Source organism: Cherax quadricarinatus, chromosome 35 (genome assembly GCF_038502225.1).
Source record: "Cherax quadricarinatus isolate ZL_2023a chromosome 35, ASM3850222v1, whole genome shotgun sequence".
Classification (NCBI taxonomy): domain Eukaryota; kingdom Metazoa; phylum Arthropoda; class Malacostraca; order Decapoda; family Parastacidae; genus Cherax; species Cherax quadricarinatus.
The window spans coordinates 23,723,399-23,747,831 of NC_091326.1; the positions used below are offsets into that span (position 1 = coordinate 23,723,399).

The 24,433-nt window shown below is 39.9% G+C and overlaps 1 protein-coding gene across 4 annotated transcripts in view; it reads left to right on the forward strand.

The window, feature by feature from the left end:
* Nucleotides 1-24,433, forward strand: part of Ogg1 (8-oxoguanine DNA glycosylase) — an 82,270-nt gene that overhangs the window by 9,104 nt on the left and 48,733 nt on the right. For 2 of the 4 annotated variants that reach the window (XM_070091469.1, XM_070091471.1), the window contains exons 2-4: nt 7,065-7,204; nt 15,515-16,012; nt 19,559-19,708. In XM_070091469.1, the coding sequence (XP_069947570.1) occupies nt 7,116-7,204; nt 15,515-16,012; nt 19,559-19,708 (737 nt within the window). In that variant the 5' untranslated portion in view covers nt 7,065-7,115. Of the gene's footprint in view, nt 1-1,606; nt 1,678-7,064; nt 7,205-15,514; nt 16,013-19,558; nt 19,709-24,433 lie in introns of those variants that run through there. The other 2 variants (XM_070091470.1, XM_070091472.1) reach the window with 2 other exon arrangements.

A 24,433-nucleotide genomic window follows, 5' to 3' on the forward strand; every position in this document is an offset into this window, starting at 1 on the left:
TGTAATGATAGTTTGTTGTCTACTAACCATTTGCTGCAGGACTCCAGTTCCAGTGTTAAAACATTAGCCATATCTTGTGGGTCTTTACCTGACACTAACAGAGCACTGTCATCTGCATACAGTAGGAGTTTGCACTTGACACTGATAGGCATATCATTGACATAACATAAGAATAATAAGGGACCCAGAATACTACCTTGGGGAACTCCACATGTTATCGGCAGGGGTTCTGATTCTGTTTTGTTGATTTTGACTATTTGTCTCCTGTTGCTAAGGTAGGACTTAAACCAGTCTACAGAACCTATACCAATAGCTTGAAGTTTATTACATAATATATTGTGGTTGACAGTATCGAAGGCCTTTTGCAGGTCTAAGGTTACCATGCCTATGAGGTTCCCCTTTGACATTTCAGTTCTCAGGTAATCCATCAGATTAATAAGGGAGGTGTCGGTTGAGTAGGATCTTCTAAAGCCCGATTGATAGCTATGGAGAATGTTGTTGTCATTAAGGTACTTAACTACTTGAGAATACACCGCCCTCTCTAGAATTTTAGATATTATACTGAGTATACTAACAGGCCTATAGTTGCTTACATCAGACCTACTATTTTTCTTGAAGATAGGAGTGACTCTGGCCTCCTTGAACCCCTCCGGTACTGTATTAGTGGTGATTGATAGATTTATTATGTGAGCAATAGGGATTGACAGTTCAGAAGCACCATCTTTTAGGAACTTAGACGGGATGTTATCAGGGCCTGTGCTCTTAGTTGGGTTTAACCTGCTTAGTTCTTTTTGAATAAAGTCATGAGATACACTTACTAGTTGACAACTGTTTGGGGTTACCCCTTTATTGGTATAGTATGTTTGAAACTTATCAGAGTCTGTGTTAAAGGTATTTGATGCGGCTGGTAGTTTACTTACTAGTGTTGATGCAACATTTATTGTGGTGGAGACGGAAAAAAAAATAGAAAAGCTAGATACAGCGATTGATAAACAAGGGTTGAGGTCGACCGTTCGTCACTGTAGGAGTTGCCAGCAGTCACCGATTTCTTCAACACGCAAGTTATACTTTTGTATCAATCAAATCACATATTACTCGGGTAGATAATTTCCAGTAGATCCTTCATGTGTTAGCTCAAATCACCGACCAGTATGTTTTAAATAAGCGACCCACTGTTATTATTATTATTATAATCAAGGGGGAAGCGCTAAACCCGGAGGATTATACAGCGCCTGGGGGGGGATGTGGAAGGCATTCAGGCTTAATTCGGGGAACTGGAGCACAGATCCAATTCCCTAAATCAAGAGCCCCTCACCAACATCAAGGAACCTTCCTTGAGGGGAAGCGACCCACTGATCAGATCAGATCGACTGGTCCGAACCCTTGACTGGTCCGAACCCTTGACTGGTCCGAACCCTTGATGGTCCGAACCCTTGACTGGTTTCAAACGGTTTCGTTGGACAATAAAGCAGGACTCAAGAAATCGTAATGACACGATTGCAAATAAACCATACCCCCGGCCGGGATTGAACCCGCGGTCATAGAGTTGGAGGCTGGAGTTTTGAGACTCTATGACCGCGGGTTCAATCCCGGCCGGGGGTGTGGTAAGCAGACTGTAAACGGATGGGGTTGTAGGCGCCCTTATAAACACAAACATAAAAAATCAGGAACGTGACGGTAAGCTGTCCAATATACAAAAACAGTTAGAAACAAATACAAATAGCTAGAGCTTCATTTAAGGTTATTAATAGAATATTCAAGAGGTTGCTAGTAGAACTGCAGTAAATCAACCATTCAAATCATTATGAAGCTGTGTGTAGTCTGTGGTCAGTCAAACAAACGGGCTTCCACATGCATAAATTGTCATTTTTGTGGAAATTGGTGTCACGCCCCTTGTGCAGATATCCCAGAACTAGCTACAAGCAGTATTAAAACAGAGAAGTGTTTTTGGGTATGCCCAAATGAGGAAAATCTGTGGACTAAAATCACAAGGGTATTAAAAGAGGATAACATCAAAGCTGCTTTCATAGAAAACCTGGAAGCTTTCTACAACAGATGGGAACATAAAAAGTCTGGGCTGAATGGTACTGCCCTTGATACTGGCCATGTAGTCAGAAACTGTAAGGCTGGAGGTGATGTCCTGGTAGTCAGTAAATGTGGGGCTGATAGTGCTGTCCTGGGAGACAGTAATGGTGAAGCTGGAGGTGCTGTCCTGGGAGACAGTAATGGTGAAGCTGGAGATGCTGTCCTGGGAGACAGTAATGGTGAAGCTGGAGGTGCTGTCCTGGGAGACAGTAATGGTGAAGCTGGAGGTGCTGTCCTGGGAGACAGTAATGGTGAAGCTGGAGGTGCTGTCCTGGGAGACAGAAATGGTGAAGCTGGAGATGCTGTCCTAGGACACAGTAATGGTGAAGCTGGAGGTGCTGTCCTGGGAGACAGTAATAGTGAAGTTGGAGGTGCTGTCCTGGGAGACAGTAATGGTGAAGCTGGAGGTGCTGTCCTGGGAGACAGTAATGGTGAAGCTGGAGATGCTGTCCTGGGAGACAGTAATGGTGAAGCTGGAGGTGCTGTCCTGGGAGACAGTAATGGTGAAGCTGGAGATGCTGTCCTGGGAGACAGTAATGGTGAAGCTGGAGATACTGTCCTGGGAGACAGTATTGGTGAAGCTGGAGAGTTTGTCCAGGTAGTCGGGAATTATACGCAGGAAGGAATACATATAAGTGACCTCATAGGGGACAGGAGCCATAGTAGAGAAACAAGTGTAGTCAAAGATAAGATAAAACCAATATTGCAAACTAGAAATACCGCAGGAAATAGCAAACAAGAGGACTCCACTAGCAATAGTGAGGATATATTACCAAAAACAACTGGTGGGAGCTCCATTGTTGGTGCTAGGGAGGATAGAAGTAAGACAGGGAAACATGCACCAACAGGGAATACAGTCACAGAAACCCAAGGCAAGCGGAAACCAAGCCTGTGCACATACTATGCACTTGGTATCTGCTGGCATGGGAAATCTGGAAAAACAGATGGGACGTGCAACTATGACCACCCTAGAAAATGCCATGCCCATATGACAACAGGAAAATGCAAATTCCCTTCCTGTAAGCTTTTTCACCCTGAACTGTGTACCTCTTCAGTACAGGAAAGACTGTGCTATAACTTAAATTGCCAGGCATACCATCTAAAGGGGACGAAAAGATACAAAACATCCAGGCCATGGGAAAACCTGGGTAGCCACAGCCACTCAAGAGGGAGAGGTTTTTTAGTGCCAGGAAGGAAAAAAAACTGGCAGGAAATGGCAGAAATCGTACACCAAATCCAGTCATTCCTGGAGTGGAACCACAGTCGATGGCCTCCACTCCAAACCAACAGATACAGATACTAATGCCGGAAAAAAAATCCCCCCCCCAGGACCAACAATACCACCAGTCCGATAACATTCTTCTTTGCAAATATACAGGGTCTAAAGCCACCAACAAACAACAAAATACCTTTCATCCGTGGACTGCTTGCAGAGGCAAAGGCAATGTTCGCGGCTTTCACTGAGACCCACATAAAGGATCACTTGGACAACGAAATATGGATCCCAGGTTACAACCTATACAGATGTGACAGAGTGAACAGGCAAAAGGGGGGGGTTGGCCTATACATTGCAGAGTCACTTGTTTGCACAGAACTGCTTAATGCCTCAAATGATGTAGTGGAAGTTTTAGCATTAAAGGTCGAGAATCAAAACCTAGTCATTGTGGTAGTCTACAAGCCTCCGGATGCAACATCCCAGCAATTCCAGGCACAGCTGTTAAAAATTGACCACTGTCTGGAAAATCTTCCAGCTCCTGCACCCAACATCTTGCTCCTGGGGGATTTCAACTTAAGGCACCTAAAATGGAGGAATATAGCAAATAATATTGTTGCAGTAATAACACCAGGAGGCAGCTCTGATGAAAACTCACACTCACACGAGCTTTTAAATCTCTGCACAAAATTCAATTTAAACCAGCAAATAATAGAGCCTACTAGACTGGAGAATACACTAGACCTCATCTTCACTAACAATGATGATCTGATACGAAATGTCACCATATCAAAAACAATATACTCAGATCACAACATAATTGAGGTTCAGACATGTATGCGTGGAGCCCCAGACTGACAAAATGAGACTAGTCACGAGGGAGCATTCACCAAATTCAACTTCAATAACAAAAACATAAAGTGGGACCAAGTAAACCAAGTCCTAACCGATATAAGCTGGGAAGATATACTAAGCAACACAGACCCCAACTTATGCCTAGAACAGATTAACTCGGTGGCACTCGATGTATGCACAAGGCTTATTCCTCTAAGAAAAAGGAGTAGATGTAAAATAGAAAGAGACAGGCGCTCCCTTTACAGGCGACGGAAAAGAATAACAGAGCGGCTAAAAGAGGTCAATATATCTGAAATGCGTAGGGAGACACTGGTCAGAGAAATAGCAAGCATCGAACTTAAGCTAAAAGAATCCTTTAGGAGTCCGGAATCGCGGGAAGAACTAAAAGCCATAAATGAAATCGAAAGAAACCCAAAGTATTTCTTCTCCTATGCCAAATCAAAATCGAGAACAACGTCCAGTATTGGGCCCCTACTTAAACAAGATGGGTCCTACACAGATGACAGCAAGGAAATGAGTGAGCTACTCAAGTCCCAATATGACTCAGTTTTTAGCAAGCCGCTAACCAAACTGAGAGTCGAAGATCAAAATGAATTTTTTATGAGAGAGCCACAAAATTTGATCAACACAAGCCTATCCGATGTTATCCTGACGCCAAATGACTTCGAACAGGCGATAAATGACATGCCCATGCACTCTGCCCCAGGGCCAGACTCATGGAACTCTGTGTTCATCAAGAACTGCAAGAAGCCCCTATCACGAGCCTTTTCCATCCTATGGAGAGGGAGCATGGACACGGGGGTCGTCCCACAGTTACTAAAAACAACAGACATAGCCCCACTCCACAAAGGGGACAGTAAAGCAACAGCAAAGAACTACAGACCAATAGCACTAACATCCCATATCATAAAAATCTTTGAAAGGGTCCTAAGAAGCAAGATCACCACCCATCTAGAAACCCATCAGTTACACAACCCAGGGCAACATGGGTTTAGAACAGGTCGCTCCTGTCTGTCTCAACTATTGGATCACTACGACAAGGTCCTAAATGCACTAGAAGACAAAAAGAATGCAGATGTAATATATACAGACTTTGCAAAAGCCTTCGACAAGTGTGACCATGGCGTAATAGCGCACAAAATGCGTGCTAAAGGAATAACAGGAAAAGTCGGTCGATGGATCTATAATTTCCTCACTAACAGAACACAGAGAGTAGTCGTCAACAGAGTAAAGTCCGAGGCAGCTACGGTGAAAAGCTCTGTTCCACAAGGCACAGTACTCGCTCCCATCTTGTTCCTCATCCTCATATCCGACATAGACAAGGATGTCAGCCACAGCACCTTGTCTTCCTTTGCAGATGACACCCGAATCTACATGACAGTGTCTTCCATTGCAGACACTGCAAGGCTCCAGGCGGACATCAACCAAATCTTTCAGTGGGCTGCAGAAAACAATATGAAGTTCAACGATGAGAAATTTCAATTACTCAGATATGGTAAACATGAGGAAATTAAATCTTCATCAGAGTACAAAACAAATTCTGGCCACAAAATAGAGCGAAACACCAACGTCAAAGACCTGGGAGTGATTATGTCGGAGGATCTCACCTTCAAGGACCATAACATTGTATCAATCGCATCTGCTAGAAAAATGACAGGATGGATAATGAGAACCTTCAAAACTAGGGAGGCCAAGCCCATGATGACACTCTTCAGGTCACTTGTTCTATCTAGGCTGGAATATTGCTGCACACTAACAGCACCTTTCAAGGCAGGTGAAATTGCCGACCTAGAAAATGTACAGAGAACTTTCACGGCGCGCATAACGGAGATAAAACACCTCAATTACTGGGAGCGCTTGAGGTTCCTAAACCTGTATTCCCTGGAACGCAGGAGGGAGAGATACATGATTATATACACCTGGAAAATCCTAGAGGGACTAGTACCGAACTTGCACACGAAAATCACTCACTATGAAAGCAAAAGACTTGGCAGACGATGCACCATCCCCCCAATGAAAAGCAGGGGTGTCACTAGCACGTTAAGAGACCATACAATAAGTGTCAGGGGCCCGAGACTGTTCAACTGCCTCCCAGCACACATAAGGGGGATTACCAACAGACCCCTGGCAGTCTTCAAGCTGGCACTGGACAAGCACCTAAAGTCAGTTCCTGATCAGCCGGGCTGTGGCTCGTACGTTGGTTTGCGTGCAGCCAGCAGCAACAGCCTGGTTGATCAGGCGCTGATCCACCAGGAGGCCTGGTCACAGACCGGGCCGCGGGGGCGTTGACCCCCGGAACTCTCTCCAGGTAAACTCCAGAGAGTTCCGGGGGTCAACGCCCCCGCGGCCTGGTCTGTGACCAGGCCTCCTGGTGGATCAGAGCCTGATCAACCAGGCTGTTACTGCTGGCTGCACGCAAACCATCGTACGAGCCACAGCCCGGCTGGTCAGGAACCAGGAATCATTGGTTTTATTCGATTTGATCGGATTAATAAATTATATGACTTCATATAGTATATTGATCATTTTGTTATATATTGTTATGTTACAAATTTGTACAACAATAAAGCTTCTTATTTGAAATACTCATTTGTACTTCATGTTGTAATTTGTTTACTGTAATTTTTACCACTGAATATATCATTGCTTAGTTAATCTTACGTTAATTTTAAGCCTGCCCATAATACTCTGCATACAAGGGGATTTTGGCATGTACACTCAACCACTGTATTTCTTTGTACAACTATATATCATGTCCAAATAATAATAAATAAATAAATAAATCTACAGCATCCAGAAATTTGTCATAGTAGGCTATATTTTATTAATTATTATTATTATTATTATTATTATTATTATTCTTAATTAATGTTATAATAATAATTATTATTATTATTGCATGGGTAAGCAGGGCTTGACACTGTAAGTTGTCAGCAATCCTTATAAACCCAACAAGGAGAAGATGTGTCCTGGGTCGAGGGTCTTCAGATTAAAGTGTGCCAAGTCTGAGCTGCGTCTTGATATCACCCTCCAGTGTGGGCAGTCATTCAGGTAAATTAATCTAGACTTATCTTTCTAATTTTTGCCTCCTTGTGGCTTAGCGCTTCTTTTTGATTATAATAATAATGTTTTACCTAGGTAAGATCGTGGAGACTTTTAAACATAGGTGATAACAAGTTACACTGACGTAAATAATGCTTGGGAAAAATTCAAAACCATGTTCACAGCCATCCTTAATATCATTATTTATGTACTACAAGTACGTGTACAGGGTATACAGGTCTAGTTGACATCAATGATATACTACTATACAGTCAGCCACTTGTTATGCTGAGCATTTCCCACAGATTTAAATAAGATAAGATTTCTTCGGATTTTTAACCCCAGAGGGTTAGCCACCCAAGATAACCCAAGATAGCCAGTACGACATCGAGTACTGTCTGTCTTATTTCCATTGGGGGTCCTCAGTATTGTCCCCCAGGATGCGATCCACACCAGTCGACTAACACCCAGGTACCTACTTGGTGCTAGGTGAACAGAACAACAGGTGTAAGGAAAGTAAAGAAAGCGAATGCCAGACTGAAGTTCCTATATAGACAAGCACAGTGTCTACCTACTGAGGCTCGCAGGACCCTATGTCTAGCCCTTATACAATGCCATATGGATTACGCTTGCTCTTCATGGTACTCTGCCTTGACAAAAAAACTGAAAGATAGACTGCAAATCACCCAGAACAAAATCGTAAGATTCATCCTGGGGCTGGGACCAAGAGAACATGTAGGCCAGGATGAATTACAGCAGTTGGATATGCTGAATGTTGAAGACAGAGTAAAACAACTGAAGCTAAATCATGTTTATAAAATTGCTCACAGTGTCCAGAATATCTTGCTGTCAATTTTGTCAAGGTTGGGAACCAAAGCAATCATAGTACTAGGGGGAGAGAGCACAACTTTGTAGTACCCACAATCATTGGACAGGCTTCAAACACCTTTTATTGTACAGCAATAAAGGAATGGAACAGACTGCCCGCACATGTCAAAGCCAGTCATAGTATGAACCAGTTCAAGAAGAGTGCCAAAAGGTGTCTGATGAATGTAGCTACAGAAAGGGAGGGGAATGATTTTCTATTTTTTAGCTAACATATGTGTAAATTTTACCATATTCCTAGTAATGACCCTCGTGTAGTAGATAGTCTTTTTAGTATGATAATAAGATGTTATCTTCATTGTAGAATAATAAGAAAATATTATAACCTTCATATTATAATAATAAGGTAAAAGGACCCCAATGGAAATAAGTCACTCTGTCTGACTTTTTTGGGTTATCCTAAGTTCTCTACACATATGCTGCTATGTATGATAATTCTATGTAACTGTATTTGTGTATACCTGAATAAACTTACTTACTTACTTACTTACACGTTGAAATGTTTCTACCTCGCCAGGAATCGAACCCGGGCCCTCCGTGTGTGAAGCGAGAGCATTGCCAGCCGGGCCATGGGGTCATTAGGTCAATTTTGTCCCAGGATGCGATCCCCCCCCCCCCAGTACCAACAATACCACCAGTCCGATGACATTCTTCTTTGCAAATATACAGGGTCTAAAGCCAGCAACAAACAACAAAATACCTTTCATCCGTGGACTGCTTGCAGAGGCAAAGGCAATGTTCGTAGCTTTCACTGAGACCCACATAAAGGATCACTTGGTCAACGAAATATGGATCCCAGGTTACAACCTATACAGATGTGACAGAGTGAACAGGCAAAAGGGGGGGGTTGGCCTGTACATTGCAGAGTCACTTGTTTGCACAGAACTGCTTAATGTCTCAAATGATGTAGTGGAAGTTTTAGCAGTAAAGGTCGAGAACCAAAACCTAGTCATTGTGGTAGTCTACAAGCCTCCGGATGCAACATCCCAGCAATTCCAGGAACAGCTGTTAAAAATTGACCACTGTCTGGAAAATCTTCCAGCTCCTGCACCCAACATCTTGCTCCTGGGGGATTTCAACTTAAGGCACCTAAAATGGAGGAATATAGCAAATAATATTGTTGCAGTAATAACACAAGGAGGCAGCTCTGATGAAAACTCACACTCACACGAGCTTTTAAATCTCTGCACAAAATTCAATTTAAACCAGCAAATAATAGAGCCTACTAGACTGGAGAATACACTAGACCTCATCTTCACTAACAATGATGATCTGATAAGAAATGTCACCATACCAAAAACAATATACTCAGATGCACTAGAAGATAAAAAGAATGCAGATGTAATATATACAGACTTTGCAAAAGCCTTTGACAAGTGTGACCATGGCGTAATAGCGCACAAAATGCATGCTAAAGGAATAACAGGAAAAGTCGGTCGATGGATCTATAATTTCCTCACTAACAGAACACAGAGAGTAGTCGTCAACAGAGTAAAGTCCGAGGCAGCTACGGTGAAAAGCTCTGTTCCACAAGGCACAGTACTCTCTCCCATCTTGTTCGTCATCCTCATATCCGACATAGACAAGGATGTCAGCCACAGCACCGTGTCTTCCTTTGCAGATGACACCCGAATCTGCATGACAGTGTCTTCCATTGCAGACACTGCAAGGCTCCAGGCGGACATCAACTGAATCTTTCAGTGGGCTGCAGAAAACAATATGAAGTTCAACGATGAGAAATTTCAATTACTCAGATATGGTAAACACGAGGAAATTAAATCTTCATCAGAGTACAAAACAAATTCTGGCCACAAAATAGAGTGAAACACCAACGTCAAAGACCTGGGAGTGATCATGTCGGAGGATCTCACCTTCAAGGACCATAACATTGTATCAATCGCATCTGCTAGAAAAATGACAGGATGGATAATGAGAACCTTCAAAACTAGGGAGGCCAAGCCCATGATGACACTCTTCAGTTCACTTGTTCTGTCTAGGCTGGAATATTGCTGCACACTAACAGCACCTTTCAAGGCAGGTGAAATTGCTGACCTAGAAAATGTACAGAGAACCTTCACGGCGCGCATAACAGAGATAAAACACCTCAATTACTGGGAGCGCTTGAGGTTCCTAAAACTGTATTCCCTGGAGCGCAGGCGGTAGAGATACATGATTATATACACCTGGAAAATCCTAGAGGGACTAGTACCGAACTTGCACACGAAAATCACTCGCTACGAAAGCAAAAGACTTGGCAGACGATGCAACATCTCCCCAATGAAAAGCAGGGGTGTCACTAGCACGTTAAGAGACCATACAGTAAGTGTCAGGGGCCCGAGACTGTTCAACTGCCTCCCAGCATACATAAGGGGGATTACCAACAGACCCCTGGCAGTCTTCAAGCTGGCACTGGACAAGCACCTAAAGTCGGTTCCTGACCAGCCGGGCTGTGGCTCGTACGTTGGTTTGCGTGCAGCCAGCAGCAACAGCCTGGTTGATCAGGCTCTGATCCACCAGGAGGCCTGGTCACAGACCGGGCCACGGGGGCGTTGACCCCCGGAACTCTCTCCAGGTAAACTCCAGGTAAACACCAGTTGACTAACTGCCAGGTACCCATTTTACTTAAAGGATACATGGACAATCAGTGTAAGGAAACGCACCCAGTGTTTCTACCCTCACCAGGAATCTAACCCGGACCCTTGCCGTGTGAAGTGGGAGCTTTAGCCACTGGTCCACAGGGCACTGTCCTGTGGTCTGAGGTTAGGATTAAACAACGGATCGGTCCCTGAGTTACTGCAGAGATATTGGATAATATTAAATTCAGGGAATAGTTGCTAAAAGTTTAAGGGAAACAGACAGGATATTGCAGTTCTAAATGAATTCCAATGGGTAAGGAACAGAGTGCAGAGTCTTATAGAAGGAGCAAAGGCAAGGCACTATTTCTCAAAAATCAAAGAATGCAAGAATAACCTCTGGAAGCTCTGTCAACAACTTTTAGAGCTGGGGTATAGCCGTAAACCCATAGATAGATCAAACACAGTGCTAAATATTGATAATGAGGTATGCCATGAAACTACTAAAATGACAAATTGTTTTAATTCATACTACACAACTGTTGCATCAACATTGGTAAAGAAACTTCCGGGTGCATCAAATACCTTTAACACAGACTCCGATATGTTTAAAACAAACTATACTATTAATGTGGTGAATGGTTTTGAAAACCGACAAGTTGAAGAATTGAGACACTTGTGCAACACATGGGAATCTTTATTGAAGAAACGTTTCACCACACAGTGGCTTCATCAGTCCAATACAAAGTAGAAATGGGTAAGGAGAGGAGGAGTTCGAGGTAATCAGTCCCTCAACCTGGAATCGATGTGTTCAGTCCATCCCTCTTGTAGGAAGTGCAGCATAGGGCCAGAGAGGTGGCTTATATACGGCAGTCAGATGAGTTGAAGCAGGAGGAGGTGGGATCACAGTGGGACCTGCCACTCGTGTAAGTAGGTCGTCGTCCAAAGGTTGGGCAAGCGTTGAAGTCTTTGTACCAAGATCCCATGATGTTGCAGTGTCTGACAGATGTGGTGAATGGTTTTGAAAACAGACAAGTTGAAGAATTGAGACACTTGTGCAACACATGGGAATCTTTATTGAAGAAATGTTTCACCACACAGTGGCTTCATCAGTCCAATACAAAGTAGAAATGGGTAAGGAGAGGAGGAGTTCGAGGTAATCAGTCCCTCAACCTGGAATCGATGTGCTCAGTCCATCCCTCTTGTAGGAAGTGCAGCATAGGGCCAGAGAGGTGGCTTATATACGGCAGTCAGATGAGTTGAAGCAGGAGGAGGTGAGATCACAGTGGAACCTGCCACTTGTGTAAGTAGGTCGTCGTCCAAAGGTTGGGCAGGCGTCTCAATTCTTCAACTTGTCAGTTTTCAAAACCATTCACCACATCTGTCAGACACTGCAACATCATGGGATCTTGGTACAAAGACTTCAACGCTTGCCCAACCTTTGGACGACGACCTACTTACACAAGTGGCAGGTCCCACTGTGATCCCGCCTCCTCCTGCTTCAACTCATCTGACTGCCACCTCTCTGGCCCTATGCTGCACTTCCTACTAGAGTGATGGAGTGAACACATTGATTCCAGGTTGAGGGACTGATTACCTCGAACTCCTCCTCTCCTTACCCATTTCTACTTTGTATTGGACTGATGAAGCCACTGTGTGGCGAAACGTTTCTTCAATAAAGATTCCCATGTGTTGCACAAGTGTCTCAATTCTTATACTATTAATGGCATCACCCAGTTACCAACTAGTGGGTGTATCTTATGACTTCACATGAAAAGAACAGCAAATTAAGCCCAACTAAAAGCATCAGCCCAGATAACATCTTGGGTATCTGGCTAAGTTCCTAAAAGATAGTGCCTCTGAATTGCCAGTCCTCATTGTGCACATAGTAAATTTGTCCATTGCATTAACACTGTCCAAGAGGGGTTCAAGGCCAGAGTTACTCCTGTCTTCAAGAAAAATAATAGGTCTGATGTCAGGAACTATAGGTCTGCTGGTGTACTCAGTGTGATGTCCAAAATTCTAGAGAAGGTGGTGTACTGTTAAGTACAGCCTTTCCTCACTGAGCGACGTACTCATTTACTGATGACTCGGATTTACGACGGGCTTACTGACCAGTATGCATACCTAAATAATGTATATTAGAGCTGATTTCCTCCATTCTGTTTATTATGATATACAGTACAATACACTGTATAAACATTTAAAAACATACTAAACATGTTATCAATGGTGCAAAGGTGACATTAAAGCAATATCAAAGATGGTTGACATAAACCCACTACCATTACAGTATGCTCCTCGTTTAGCAACAAATTCGTTTACCTATGCGGTATTAGGAATGAAACTCCGTCATTAAGTGAGGAGAGGCTGTAGCTGAGTATCTTGGAGACAAAAACATTCTCCATAGTTACCAATCAGGTTTCAAATCTTACTCAACACCTCCCAAATTAATCTGATGGACTACCTGTGAACTGAAATGTGGCTAGGGAATCTCATAGGTATTTTGACCTTAGACTTGCAAAAGGTCTTGATGTGGTCAACCATAATATATTATGTAAGAAACTACAAGCAATTGGCATAGGTTCTGTAGACAGGTTTAAGTCCTACCAGAGCAACAGGAAACAAACTGCCAAGATCAACAACACAGAATCCGAACCCCTGCCAATAGCACGTGGGGTTCACAAAATAGTATTCTGGGTCCCTTATTGTTCCTATGTTATGTGAATGACATGTCCCTCAGTGTCAAGTGTAAGCTTCTGTTGTATGCAGATGACAGTGCTCTGTTAGTGTCAGTTAAAAACCCATAAGATATAGCTAATGTACTATCACTAGAATTAGAGTCGTGCAACAAATGGCTAGTAGACAACAAATTATTGTTACACTTTGGGGAAAAGAAAGCCATACTCTTTGGCACAAAAAATAGACAGAAAAGGGTAAATAATTTTAATGTCAAGTGTAATGGGGAACATGACTCAAGAAATCGTAATGACACGATTGCAAACAAACAAACAAACAAACGCGACGGGCTGGAGTTTTGAGACTCTATGACCGCGGGTTCAATCCTGGCCGGGGGTATGGTTTGTAATGGGGAAGCCATCACTTTAGTATCTTCAGTGAAATATCTGGCCCTTTGACCCAAGCATGTCAGGAGAACTGAAGGGAACAGTGTAGTAAAGAAAGTGAATGTTAAACTAAAATTCCTCTACAGACAAACACAGTGTCACCTACTGAGGTTTGCAGGACCCTATGCCTAGTTCTTATACAATGCTCTTCAAAGTACTTTGCTTTAAAAAAAAAAATGAAAGATAGACTACAAATCACCCAGAACAAAATGGTGATATTCATCCTTGTCCCGGGTCCAAGAGAGCATATGTAGGCCAGGATGAATTACGAGAACTGGATATGCTGAGTGTTGAAGACAATAAAACAACTGATGTTAAATCACGTTTATAAAATTGCTCACAAGCAGTGTCCAGAATATCTTGCTGCCAAGTTTTTCAGGGCTGGGAACCCAAAGCAATTACACTAAGCAAGCAAGTAAGTTCATTCAGTTATAGGTACGCATAAATATAGTTACATAAATTATCACACAGCAGCATATGTGTAGATTATCTAGGGTAACCCAAAAGGGAACACAACTTTGTAGTACCCACTGTAGGTGGTCAGACTTCAAACACCTTTTATTGTGCAGCAATAAAGGAATGAAATGGACTGCCTGCATATGTCAAAGCCTGTCAGCATGAGCCAATTTGGGAAGAGACCCAAAAGGTACCTAATGAATGGAGCAGCAGAAAGGGAGGAGAGCGATTTCTTGTATAGCTTACATTCATGTACCCATTACTGTGATCTGATCCTCTCTTTAATTTTAATGTGAATAACTCAGTTTACTTTATTCCTTGTATATCTCCTTTTATTGTAACTGCTTTTCACATAGTTGAGCTACTTAGCTGTTTTAACCTTTAAGGTTTAAGTATGATGCATTACAAGGGCCCCAATGGAAATAAGTCACTGACTTTTTTTTGGGTTATCCTAGGTAATCAACACATATGCTGCAATGTATGATAATTTATGTAACTGTATTTATGTACCTATACCTGAATAAAAGCTTAATTACTAATGTTTGTTTCTTTGTCCCACTTTGGCATTATTTTGAGGTAAATCATTCAGAATCAATCAGTGAATGTATTTCCACGTGATATATCGTTTGTAAAAAATTGGATGACATTACATTTCACACAACGAAAGTTCCTTATTTATGCAGAGCATTTCAGGCAACTTTGAACTTAACAACTTATGTCTGGAATAACTATTATATTGTTGCCAGGATCACATTAAGGTACCCTAGAAGTGGTTAGCTGATAGTGAGCATCTAGAATCTTTATGTAAAGAGTTCCAGATTTTTATGCTCATTGAATTTTTACACAGGTTGAATTGGATACTGGAAATATCATGGAGATTTTTGTGTTTAGTATTATGCCTATGAGTTCTATTGCAACTACCAAGAAAAAGTTTTAAGGCAGGATTAATACCAGAATTTATTGTCCTGTTATGTCATATGCATAGAAGTATGAATGAATTTTATGTATATTAAATAGGATTAAGCTCTTTAGGAGTTGGGGAGTGTGTTGCCTGCCACTGGACTGGGCAATTATTCATACAGCAGCTTAACTTTGTTGAGTTATTATTTCCTAGGTGATTTTACTGTAGTGGATCCTCAGGCACAAATAGCATAGGTGAGGTAAGGATTGATTAGAGAGTAGTATAATGTAATTACTGGTGTGTGAGGTACATTTATTATTTTATTGTCATTTATGTGTAACAAAGCTTCTATGCACACTGCTAATTTAAATAATTTCAGATGGCGTGAAATCAGTCCTGGGCAATGGAGAGGAATTATCAGAAATAGGGTTTGGACACTCTCTCAAGATGACTCTCATATCATGTTCCAAACTCACTCCTCAGAGAATGTGTCTGCAAGACAGACAGACTTATCAAAGCAGGTCTCCACAATCCAGATGAAACAGAAAGCATCTTTTGGTCAAGCTACAAAAAGGAAAAACACTGAAGACATAAAAATGTCACCAACTAATAAAAGAATAAGAAATAACCAGTATACAAAAATTTATGATTGTGAAATTAACGAATTAAATGATATTGGCGAAAATAAATTAAAGGAAGAATTGAGAAACTATTTCCGGTTGGACATATCTCTGGAGAGCATGTACTCTTTGTGGTCTAAAGCTGATGTTAATTTTGCTGCGGTGTCCCCACAGTTCCATGGTGTAAGAATAATGAATCAGGATGCAGTTGAGAATGTATTTTCTTTTATATGCTCATCAAATAATAATATTCAGAGGTACAGTATGATGCTGCTTTCATGTTTAGGTTGTAAGTTTTAGTTTCAAATTATAAGCCTGCTAATTATATATTTTTTAACATAACACTAACACATTTATGATCAGTCAAATCCCCAAATTCACAAAGGTTAAATTCCTAGAGATTTCATGGAATTAGAATCGATGAATAATATAAAATTATGTGGGAATTATAAATTTTTTTCGGATTTGCTCTCATTTTGTGTGTGTCTATATCTTTAACTATTGCTCTAATCAGGTTTGTGTTAATAATACTAATGATAAATAATTTTGGATTTTATAATTCAAGAGTGCCTTTTCTTTCAAAAAATTCATAAGCACTTGCATACCAAACTATACATGCAACAACAACAATAAAAAAAATACTAGCATTTATATTCAATAGTAACAGTATGATCATCAGGATCATAATCTCCAGGAAAGAAATGTGCTTTTATCTGAGACTTAGAAGAATGAAGAGATTCCTAACTCTTCAGAGACTGGTGACCTGTTATATCATCTGGGAGCTACATGAGACAAGGCTCTTTCTGTAAATGATTTCTTTCCAACAGTATGAGGCTCAATCAATCTGAAAGGACCCTCAGCAATTCTTAGAAACATTCCCACACTTGATGTAAAAGGTGCAAGCATGCCAGGAAGATAATTAAGCTCATCTTACTTAGTAGCTTTAAATGTTAATAGACAGAATTTAAATTCAGTTGGTTAATAAAGAACCAGTGCAGGTCATACAGATAGGGTCTAGTGGGAACTTCAGGTGGGAGTGAAAAATATCAGTATAGCTGTACGATTCAGTACAGACTGAATTTCTTTAAGCAAGTAATTTTCCATAATTCAAGAGAAAGCACATGGATGAGGATCAAGATACTCTGGTTGTCAGGATATTTTCTGACTGCATAAAGATAAAAAAAAATATGAAAATTGCAAGATATAACAATTTGGTTAAGAAAGAATGACCAGAAAAAAAGAGGTTTGGGCATGGGAAAGTTATTAATCCTTTCAGGGTCGACAGGCCCTCTCGCAGACTTTTTCTCAGGGTCAACAAATTTTCAAAAAAAAAAAAAAAAAATTCTTATGAAAAGGTAGAGAATCTTTAACTGATCATAATGACACCAAAAGTATGAAATTTGATGGAAAACTTATGGAATTATGCTCTCGTGAAGTTAGCGGTCTCGACAATGTTTATGCATCGGCGATTTTGCCCACTTTGAGCCCTATTTTTGGCCAATTCCAGTGTACTAGTTGACAAAAATCATAACTATTTCTCTAGAACTCCATTTTTTCTATCGAATGAGTACAAGAAACCACCCATTTACTGATTTCAACTATCCAATAAAGTGGTCAGAATTAAGCAATTTTGCCAATTTCACACAAATTTCAAAAGATGCCAATTTCCAAATAGGGTCCAGAATAAACAAGAAAGACATTCCTGGCACTAAAATAACATTTCCTCTGTTCATTAGTCACGTCCCCATGCCCCTCTTACATTCTTTTGCTTTCCACTTTGAATTTTTATTCTCACAAAAAATAGAAGAGTTACTGTTATGCAGACTATTGTATTAGTGTAGAAATGGTATAAATAGTATCAGCACACTTGTGAAAGAATATTAGACTCACAAGTTGACGTGTATTGGACGCGTAGCATGATTTGTTTACTTTTGAACTTCGGCAAAAATCGAAGATTTCTGCTACTTTGAGCTCAATTTCTAGGTACTTTTCATTGTAAAACCAATCAAAATCATATCAATTTCTGTAAAATGTCTTCCATTCTATAAAATAAACCAGGAAAACTAGAATACCATCATAAATACCATACAAAAATACAGTGCAAAGTCGCTGTTTTAAACTAAAAACACTGTCAAGGTTTTTTTTTTCTCATTACGCACTGTGTGCTGCAGAATTTTTTTTATACTGCGCATGCTGACCACATACACCCATTCTTTCATATGTAGGCCTACCAGCTTTCTCTCACTAGATTTGAGGGTGCTAGAATTTAGGCGTACTAGTACGTCAAAAACCCTGGTGCATAAGCCGTAATAGTACGTCGGAAACCCTGAAAGGGTTAAGGTTATATGAGTGAAATCCTATGATTAGTTTTTAATTTAGGGGGTTGTGTGCTGAACTCCAAAAATGTGTACAGTAATCTGCAATATAAAAGGCATAAAATTATGGACATAATCCACTGTTTAATTATACTTTCAGTTCTTTATTTTCAATGTTTATAGCATTATATCTCTAAATTGTGTGTAGAGTACTTTAGTGTACTTTTTTAAAAAAATTTTCAACATTTCGTTATAATGGATTCCTCTATTAACCCTTTCAGGATCCAGAGGCCAAATTTCAAAGTGCACACCAGGGTCCAAGAATTTTCAAAAAAAAATTTTTGTTATTTGTTCTTATGAAATAGATAATTTTTTTTGAAGGTAATAAAACAAAAAGTACGAAATTTGATGGAAAATTCACAAAATTATGATCTCGTGAATTTTGATGTGTCAGCGATATTTACGAATCGGCAATTTTGCCGACTTTGACTCCCATTTTAGAACAATTACATTATTCCAGTCGACCAAATTCTTAGCTATTTCACTAATATTACTTCTATTCTATCGACTGAGCACAATAAATCGCCCAGTCAATTGCTTCAACTACAAAATAAAGTGATTGGAAATTGGTAATGTGGCCAATTTAACACAAAGTTCAGAATATTCCAATTTCAAAATAGTGTCCAGAATAAACAATGCAGACATTCCTGGCACTAAACTAACATTTCCTCTGTTCATTAGTTATGTTTTGAGGCTTTACAAATGAATTCCATTTTGATTTTTTATTCACATAATGAATTTTTATTCAAACCAAAAAATAGAAGATTTACTGTTATGCAATATTGTAATAATTGTATAAATATCATCACCACATTTGTGAATGTACATTAGACCCACCAGTTGGCGTGTATTAGGTGGTGCACATATACCACATAGATGTATTCTCTCATATCTTGGCCCAAATTTACCACTCACAGCTTATCAGAGTGAGCTGAGCTCATGGCGTAGATCTACGGTTTGGACCCTGAATATAAAGCCGTAGATCTACGGCACGGACTCTGAAAGGGTTTATCCATTATACAAAGGCCCTTCAGTCTGGTGTTTTTTTATAGCTTGATGTGCACTTGAGTGTGAGTAAGATAGCAAGTACGTTCTGTATATGCGATTCAGGTAAACTGGTTAGCTAGACTTGGGTCATGGCAGTAAAAATTACGCCGCCTTGGTGAGAGACTGTTTTTCTGGCAAAATAAAAAACAGAAACAACTGAATTAGGAAGCCAGTGAATTTTCATTTTTTTATGTACTGTACAATAATTAACATGAAAATGCAGTATGGTACATAGTGTATATGCAGTAAGTATTTTACTGTTTCCTCATTATAAATGGGTACATTTTTAGTTAATTTTGTAAAATTTTGAAAATCATAAATTTTTGTTAATGTTTGAAAAGCATTCAGAATTTGAGGTTGAATAGGTCACTGTATTTTCAGGATCAGCTTACTGGTTGAGCGGTTATGTAAGATTTATGGTTCTCCTTTGGCTGCTGTGGATGGCATCACTTGGCACTCCTTCCCAGGGGTATCATCTCTAGCTGCTCCGGGCGTTGAGGAAACTCTGAGAGAGCATGGGTTTGGTTACAGGTAATACAATTGAAGTCATTAGGCATCATTGATAGGAATATTATACTTTTTGTTGGTGTGGTTATCTATAATATGCAAAACAGACATACACAGGCAGAATGGACACCATTGAGAGAATGTTTCACTTAGAGACCAAGTGTTTTCAAGTCTCTAGATACTCTACATGTGAATATATAGGCAGAAGATGTGATAAACTTGAAAGGTAAAGTCATAGAGTTTGCTGAGCAAGAAGGATAGATTAGCTGAAAATTTCTTTATATCTCTCTGTGATGGTGTAAATTGAAGTTGATACTATGACTTCTGATTTGACTGTTCTTCCAATAAATAGCTTTTGAAACATAGAGGATGGGAGGAGAGGTGTCATCTTTTAAATGGAACATGTGAAAATTTCCAAAGCTCAAGCACTATCACATAGTGGGTGATTGTATAATTTTACATCTTTGTTGCCTATTTAGCATATTTAATCATTTTGAGAAATTTTTTGGGTTCCCATCAGAAATCACTTTACAGCAATTTTTTTTTTTTTTAACACGTCAGTCATCTCCCACTGAGGCAGGGTGACCCAAAAAGAAAGAAAATCCCCAAAAAGAAAATACTTTCATCATTATTCAACACTTTCACCTCACTCATACATAATCACTGTCTTTGCATAGGCACTCAGATACGACAGTTCAGAAGTCCCTCCAAACTGCTAATATCCCAAACCCCTCCTTTAAAGTGCAGGCATTGTACTTCCCATTTCCAGGACTAAACTCCAGCTAACTGGTTTCCCCGAATCCCTTCACAAAATATTACACTGCTCACACTCCAACAGCTTGTCAGATCCCAAAAAATATTCGTCTCCATTCACTCCTATCTAACACACTCATGCATGCTTGCTGGAAATCCAAGCCCCTCGCCCACAAAACCTCCTTTACCCCCTCCCTCCAACCTTTTCAAGGATGACCCCTACCCCACCTTCCTTTCCCTACAGATTTATGCGCTCTTCAAGTCATTCTGCTTTGATCCATTCTCTCTAAATGACCAGTCCACCTCAACAACCCATTTTCAGCCCTCTGACTAATACTTTTAGTAACTGCACACCTCCTCCTAATTTCCACACTCCGAATTCTCTGCATAATATTTACGCCACACATTGCCCTTAGGTCATCTCCACTGCCTCCAGTCGCCTCCTTGCTGCAGCATTTGCAACCCAAGCTTCAAACCTATATAAGAGTGTTGGTACCACTATACTTTCACACATTCCCTTCTTTGCCTCGATGAATAACTTTTTTTTTTTTTTTTTGTCCCCACGTATACCTCAATGCACAACTCACCTTTTTTGCTTCATCAAATCTATGGTTAACCTCATTCTTCATAAACCCATCCACTGACACATCAACTCCCAAATATCTGACAACATTTACTTCTTCCATACTCCCTCTCTCCAGTGTGATATCCAATTTTTCTTCATCAACATCATTTGATAACCTCATCACCTTACTCTTATCTATGTTCACTTTCAACTTTCTACCTTTACAAAAAAGACTTTCTAAATAATGATTTACTCTAGACCATTAATAATAAAACAGATTAAATCATATTTCATTGTTCCACCACTGTGAGGAAAAAGTTTTAGTATCCTTTCAGTACTACAGTTTTCTTGGTTTACAACAACGGTCTCCAAACTGCAGGCCATGTGTAGCCTGCCACAAGATTGTATGTGGCCCGTGGCAGCTTGAAATATTTATAAATAGTAAAACTAAATGCCCTCATTTTCGGTCACTTATAGTTAAGAATTTTGTTGCTTGTAACACTGTATTTGTCAAAATTTATTCCAATTTTAGTTCTAATCTTTTAATTTTTCAGATATATCCTTCAGTTATGGAAGGAAAAAGGGAAAGAACAATGCAAAGTGAGTGCTGCCTGTTTAATGACGAATGAGGCTTAAAGGTGCTCAGAATACAACAGTTTAGAAATATATACGTATAAAGATACACAACATACCCCTCCAAATTGCCAATATCCTAAACCCCTCCTTTAAAGTGCACTTCCCATTTCAAGGACTCAAGTCCGGCTATATAAAATAACCGGTTTCCCAGAATCCCTTCACTAAATATTACCCTGCTCACACTCAAGCAGCTTGTCAGGTCCCAAATACCATTCGTCTCCATTCACTCCTATTTAACACGCTCGTGCACGCTTGCTGGAAGTCCAAGCCCCTTGCCCACAAAACCTCCTTTACCCCCTCCCTCCAACCCTTTTGGGTACGACCCCTACCCCGCCTTCCTTCCCCTACAGATTTATATGCTCTCCATGTCATTCTACTTTGATCCATTCTCTCTAAATGACCAAACCACCTCAACAACCTCTCTTCAGCCCTCTGACTAATACTTTTATTAACTCCACACCTACTAATTTCCACACGCCAAATTTTCTGCATAATATTTACACCACACATTGCCCTTAGACAGGACATCTCCACTGCCTCCAACCGCCTCCTCGCTGCACCATTTACAACCCAAGCTTCACACCCATATAAGAGTGTTGGTACTATTATACTTGCATACATTCCCTTCTTTGCCTCCATAGATAACATTTTTTTGCCTCCACATATACCTCAAAACTAGGTAATAAGTTGGTAGACAGCAACCACCCAGGGAGGTACTACCGTCCTGCCAAGTGAGTGTAAAACGATAACCTGTAATTGTTTTACATGATGGTAGGATTGCTGGTGTCTTTTGTCTGTTTTATAAACATGCAAGATTTCAGGTACGTCTTGCTGCTGCTACTTACACTTAGATCACACTACACATACGGCTGACTTGTTGAAATATATATATATATATATATATATATATATATATATATATATATATATATATATATATATATATATATATATATTTTTTATATATATATATATATTTTTTAATATATATATATCTATATATATATATATATATATATATATATATATATATATATATATATATATATATATATATATATATATATATATATATATATATATATATATATATATATATATATATATATATATATATATATATATATATATATATATATATATATATATATATATATATATATATATATATATATATATATATATATATATATATATATATATATATATATATATACATACATACATATATATATACATATATATATATTTTCAACAAGTTGGCCATCTCCCACCGAGGCAGGGTGACCCAAAAAAGAAAGAAAATCCCCAAAAAGAAAATACTTTCATCATCATTCAACACTTTCACCACACTCACACATTATCACTGCTTTTGCAGAGGTGCTCAGAATACAACAGCTTAGAAGCATATACGTATAAAGATACACAACATATCCCTCCAAACTGCCAATATCCCAAACCCCTCCTTTAAAGTGCAGGCATTGTACTTCCCATTTCCAGGACTCAAGTCCGATTATATGAAAATAACTGGTTTCCCTGAATCCCTTCACCAAATATTACCCTGCTCACACTCCAACAGATCGTCAGGTCCCAAGTACCATTCGTCTCTATTCAGTCCTATCGAATACGCTCATGCACGCTTGCTGGAAGTCCAAGGCCCTCTCCCACAAAACCTCCTTTAGCCCCTCTCTCCAACCCTTTTGAGGACGACCCCTACCCCTTCTTCCTTCCCCTATAGATTTATATGCTTTCCATGTCATTCTACTTTGATCCATTCTCTCTAAATGACCAAACCACCTCAACAACCCCTCTTCTGCCCTCTGACTAATACTTTTATTAACTCCACACCTTCTCCTAATTTCCACACTCCGAATTTTCTGCATAATATTTACACCACACATTGCCCTTAGACAGGACATCTCCACTGCCTCCAACAGTCTCCTCGCTGCTGCATTTACCACCCAAGCTTCACATCCATATAAGAGTGTTGGTACTACTATACTTTCATACATTCCCTTCTTTGCCTCCATAGATAACGTTTTTTGACTCCACATATACCTCAATGCACCACTCACCTTTTTTCCCTCATCAATTCTATGATTAACCTCATCCTTCATAAATCCATCTGCCGACACGTCAACTCCCAAGTATCTGAAAACATTCACTTCTTCCATACTCCTCCTCCCCAATTTGATATCCAATTTTTCTTTATCTAAATCATTTGATACCCTCATCACCTTACTCTTTTCTATGTTCACTTTCAACTTTCTACCTTTACACACATTCTCAGACTCATCCACTAACCTTTGCAATTTTTCTTTAGAATCTCCCATAAGCACAGTATCATCAGCAAAAAGTAACTGTGTCAATTCCCATTTTGAATTTGATTCCCCATAATTTAATCCCACCCCTCTCCCGAACACCCTAGCATTTACTTCTTTTACAACCCCATCTATAAATATATTAAACAACCATGGTGACATTACACATCCCTGTCTAAGACCTACTTTTACCGGGAAGTATTCTCCCTCTCTTCTACACACCCTAACCTGAGCCTCACTATCCTCATAAAAGCTCTTTACAGCATTTAGTAACTTACCACCTATTCCATATACTTGCAACATCTGCCACATTGCTCCTCTATCCACTCTATCATATACCTTTTCTAAATCCATAAATGCAATAAAAACTTCCCTACCTTTATCTAAATACTGTTCACATATATGCTTCAATGTAAACACTTGATCTACACATCCCCTACCCACTCTGAAGCCTCCCTGCTCATCCGCAATCCT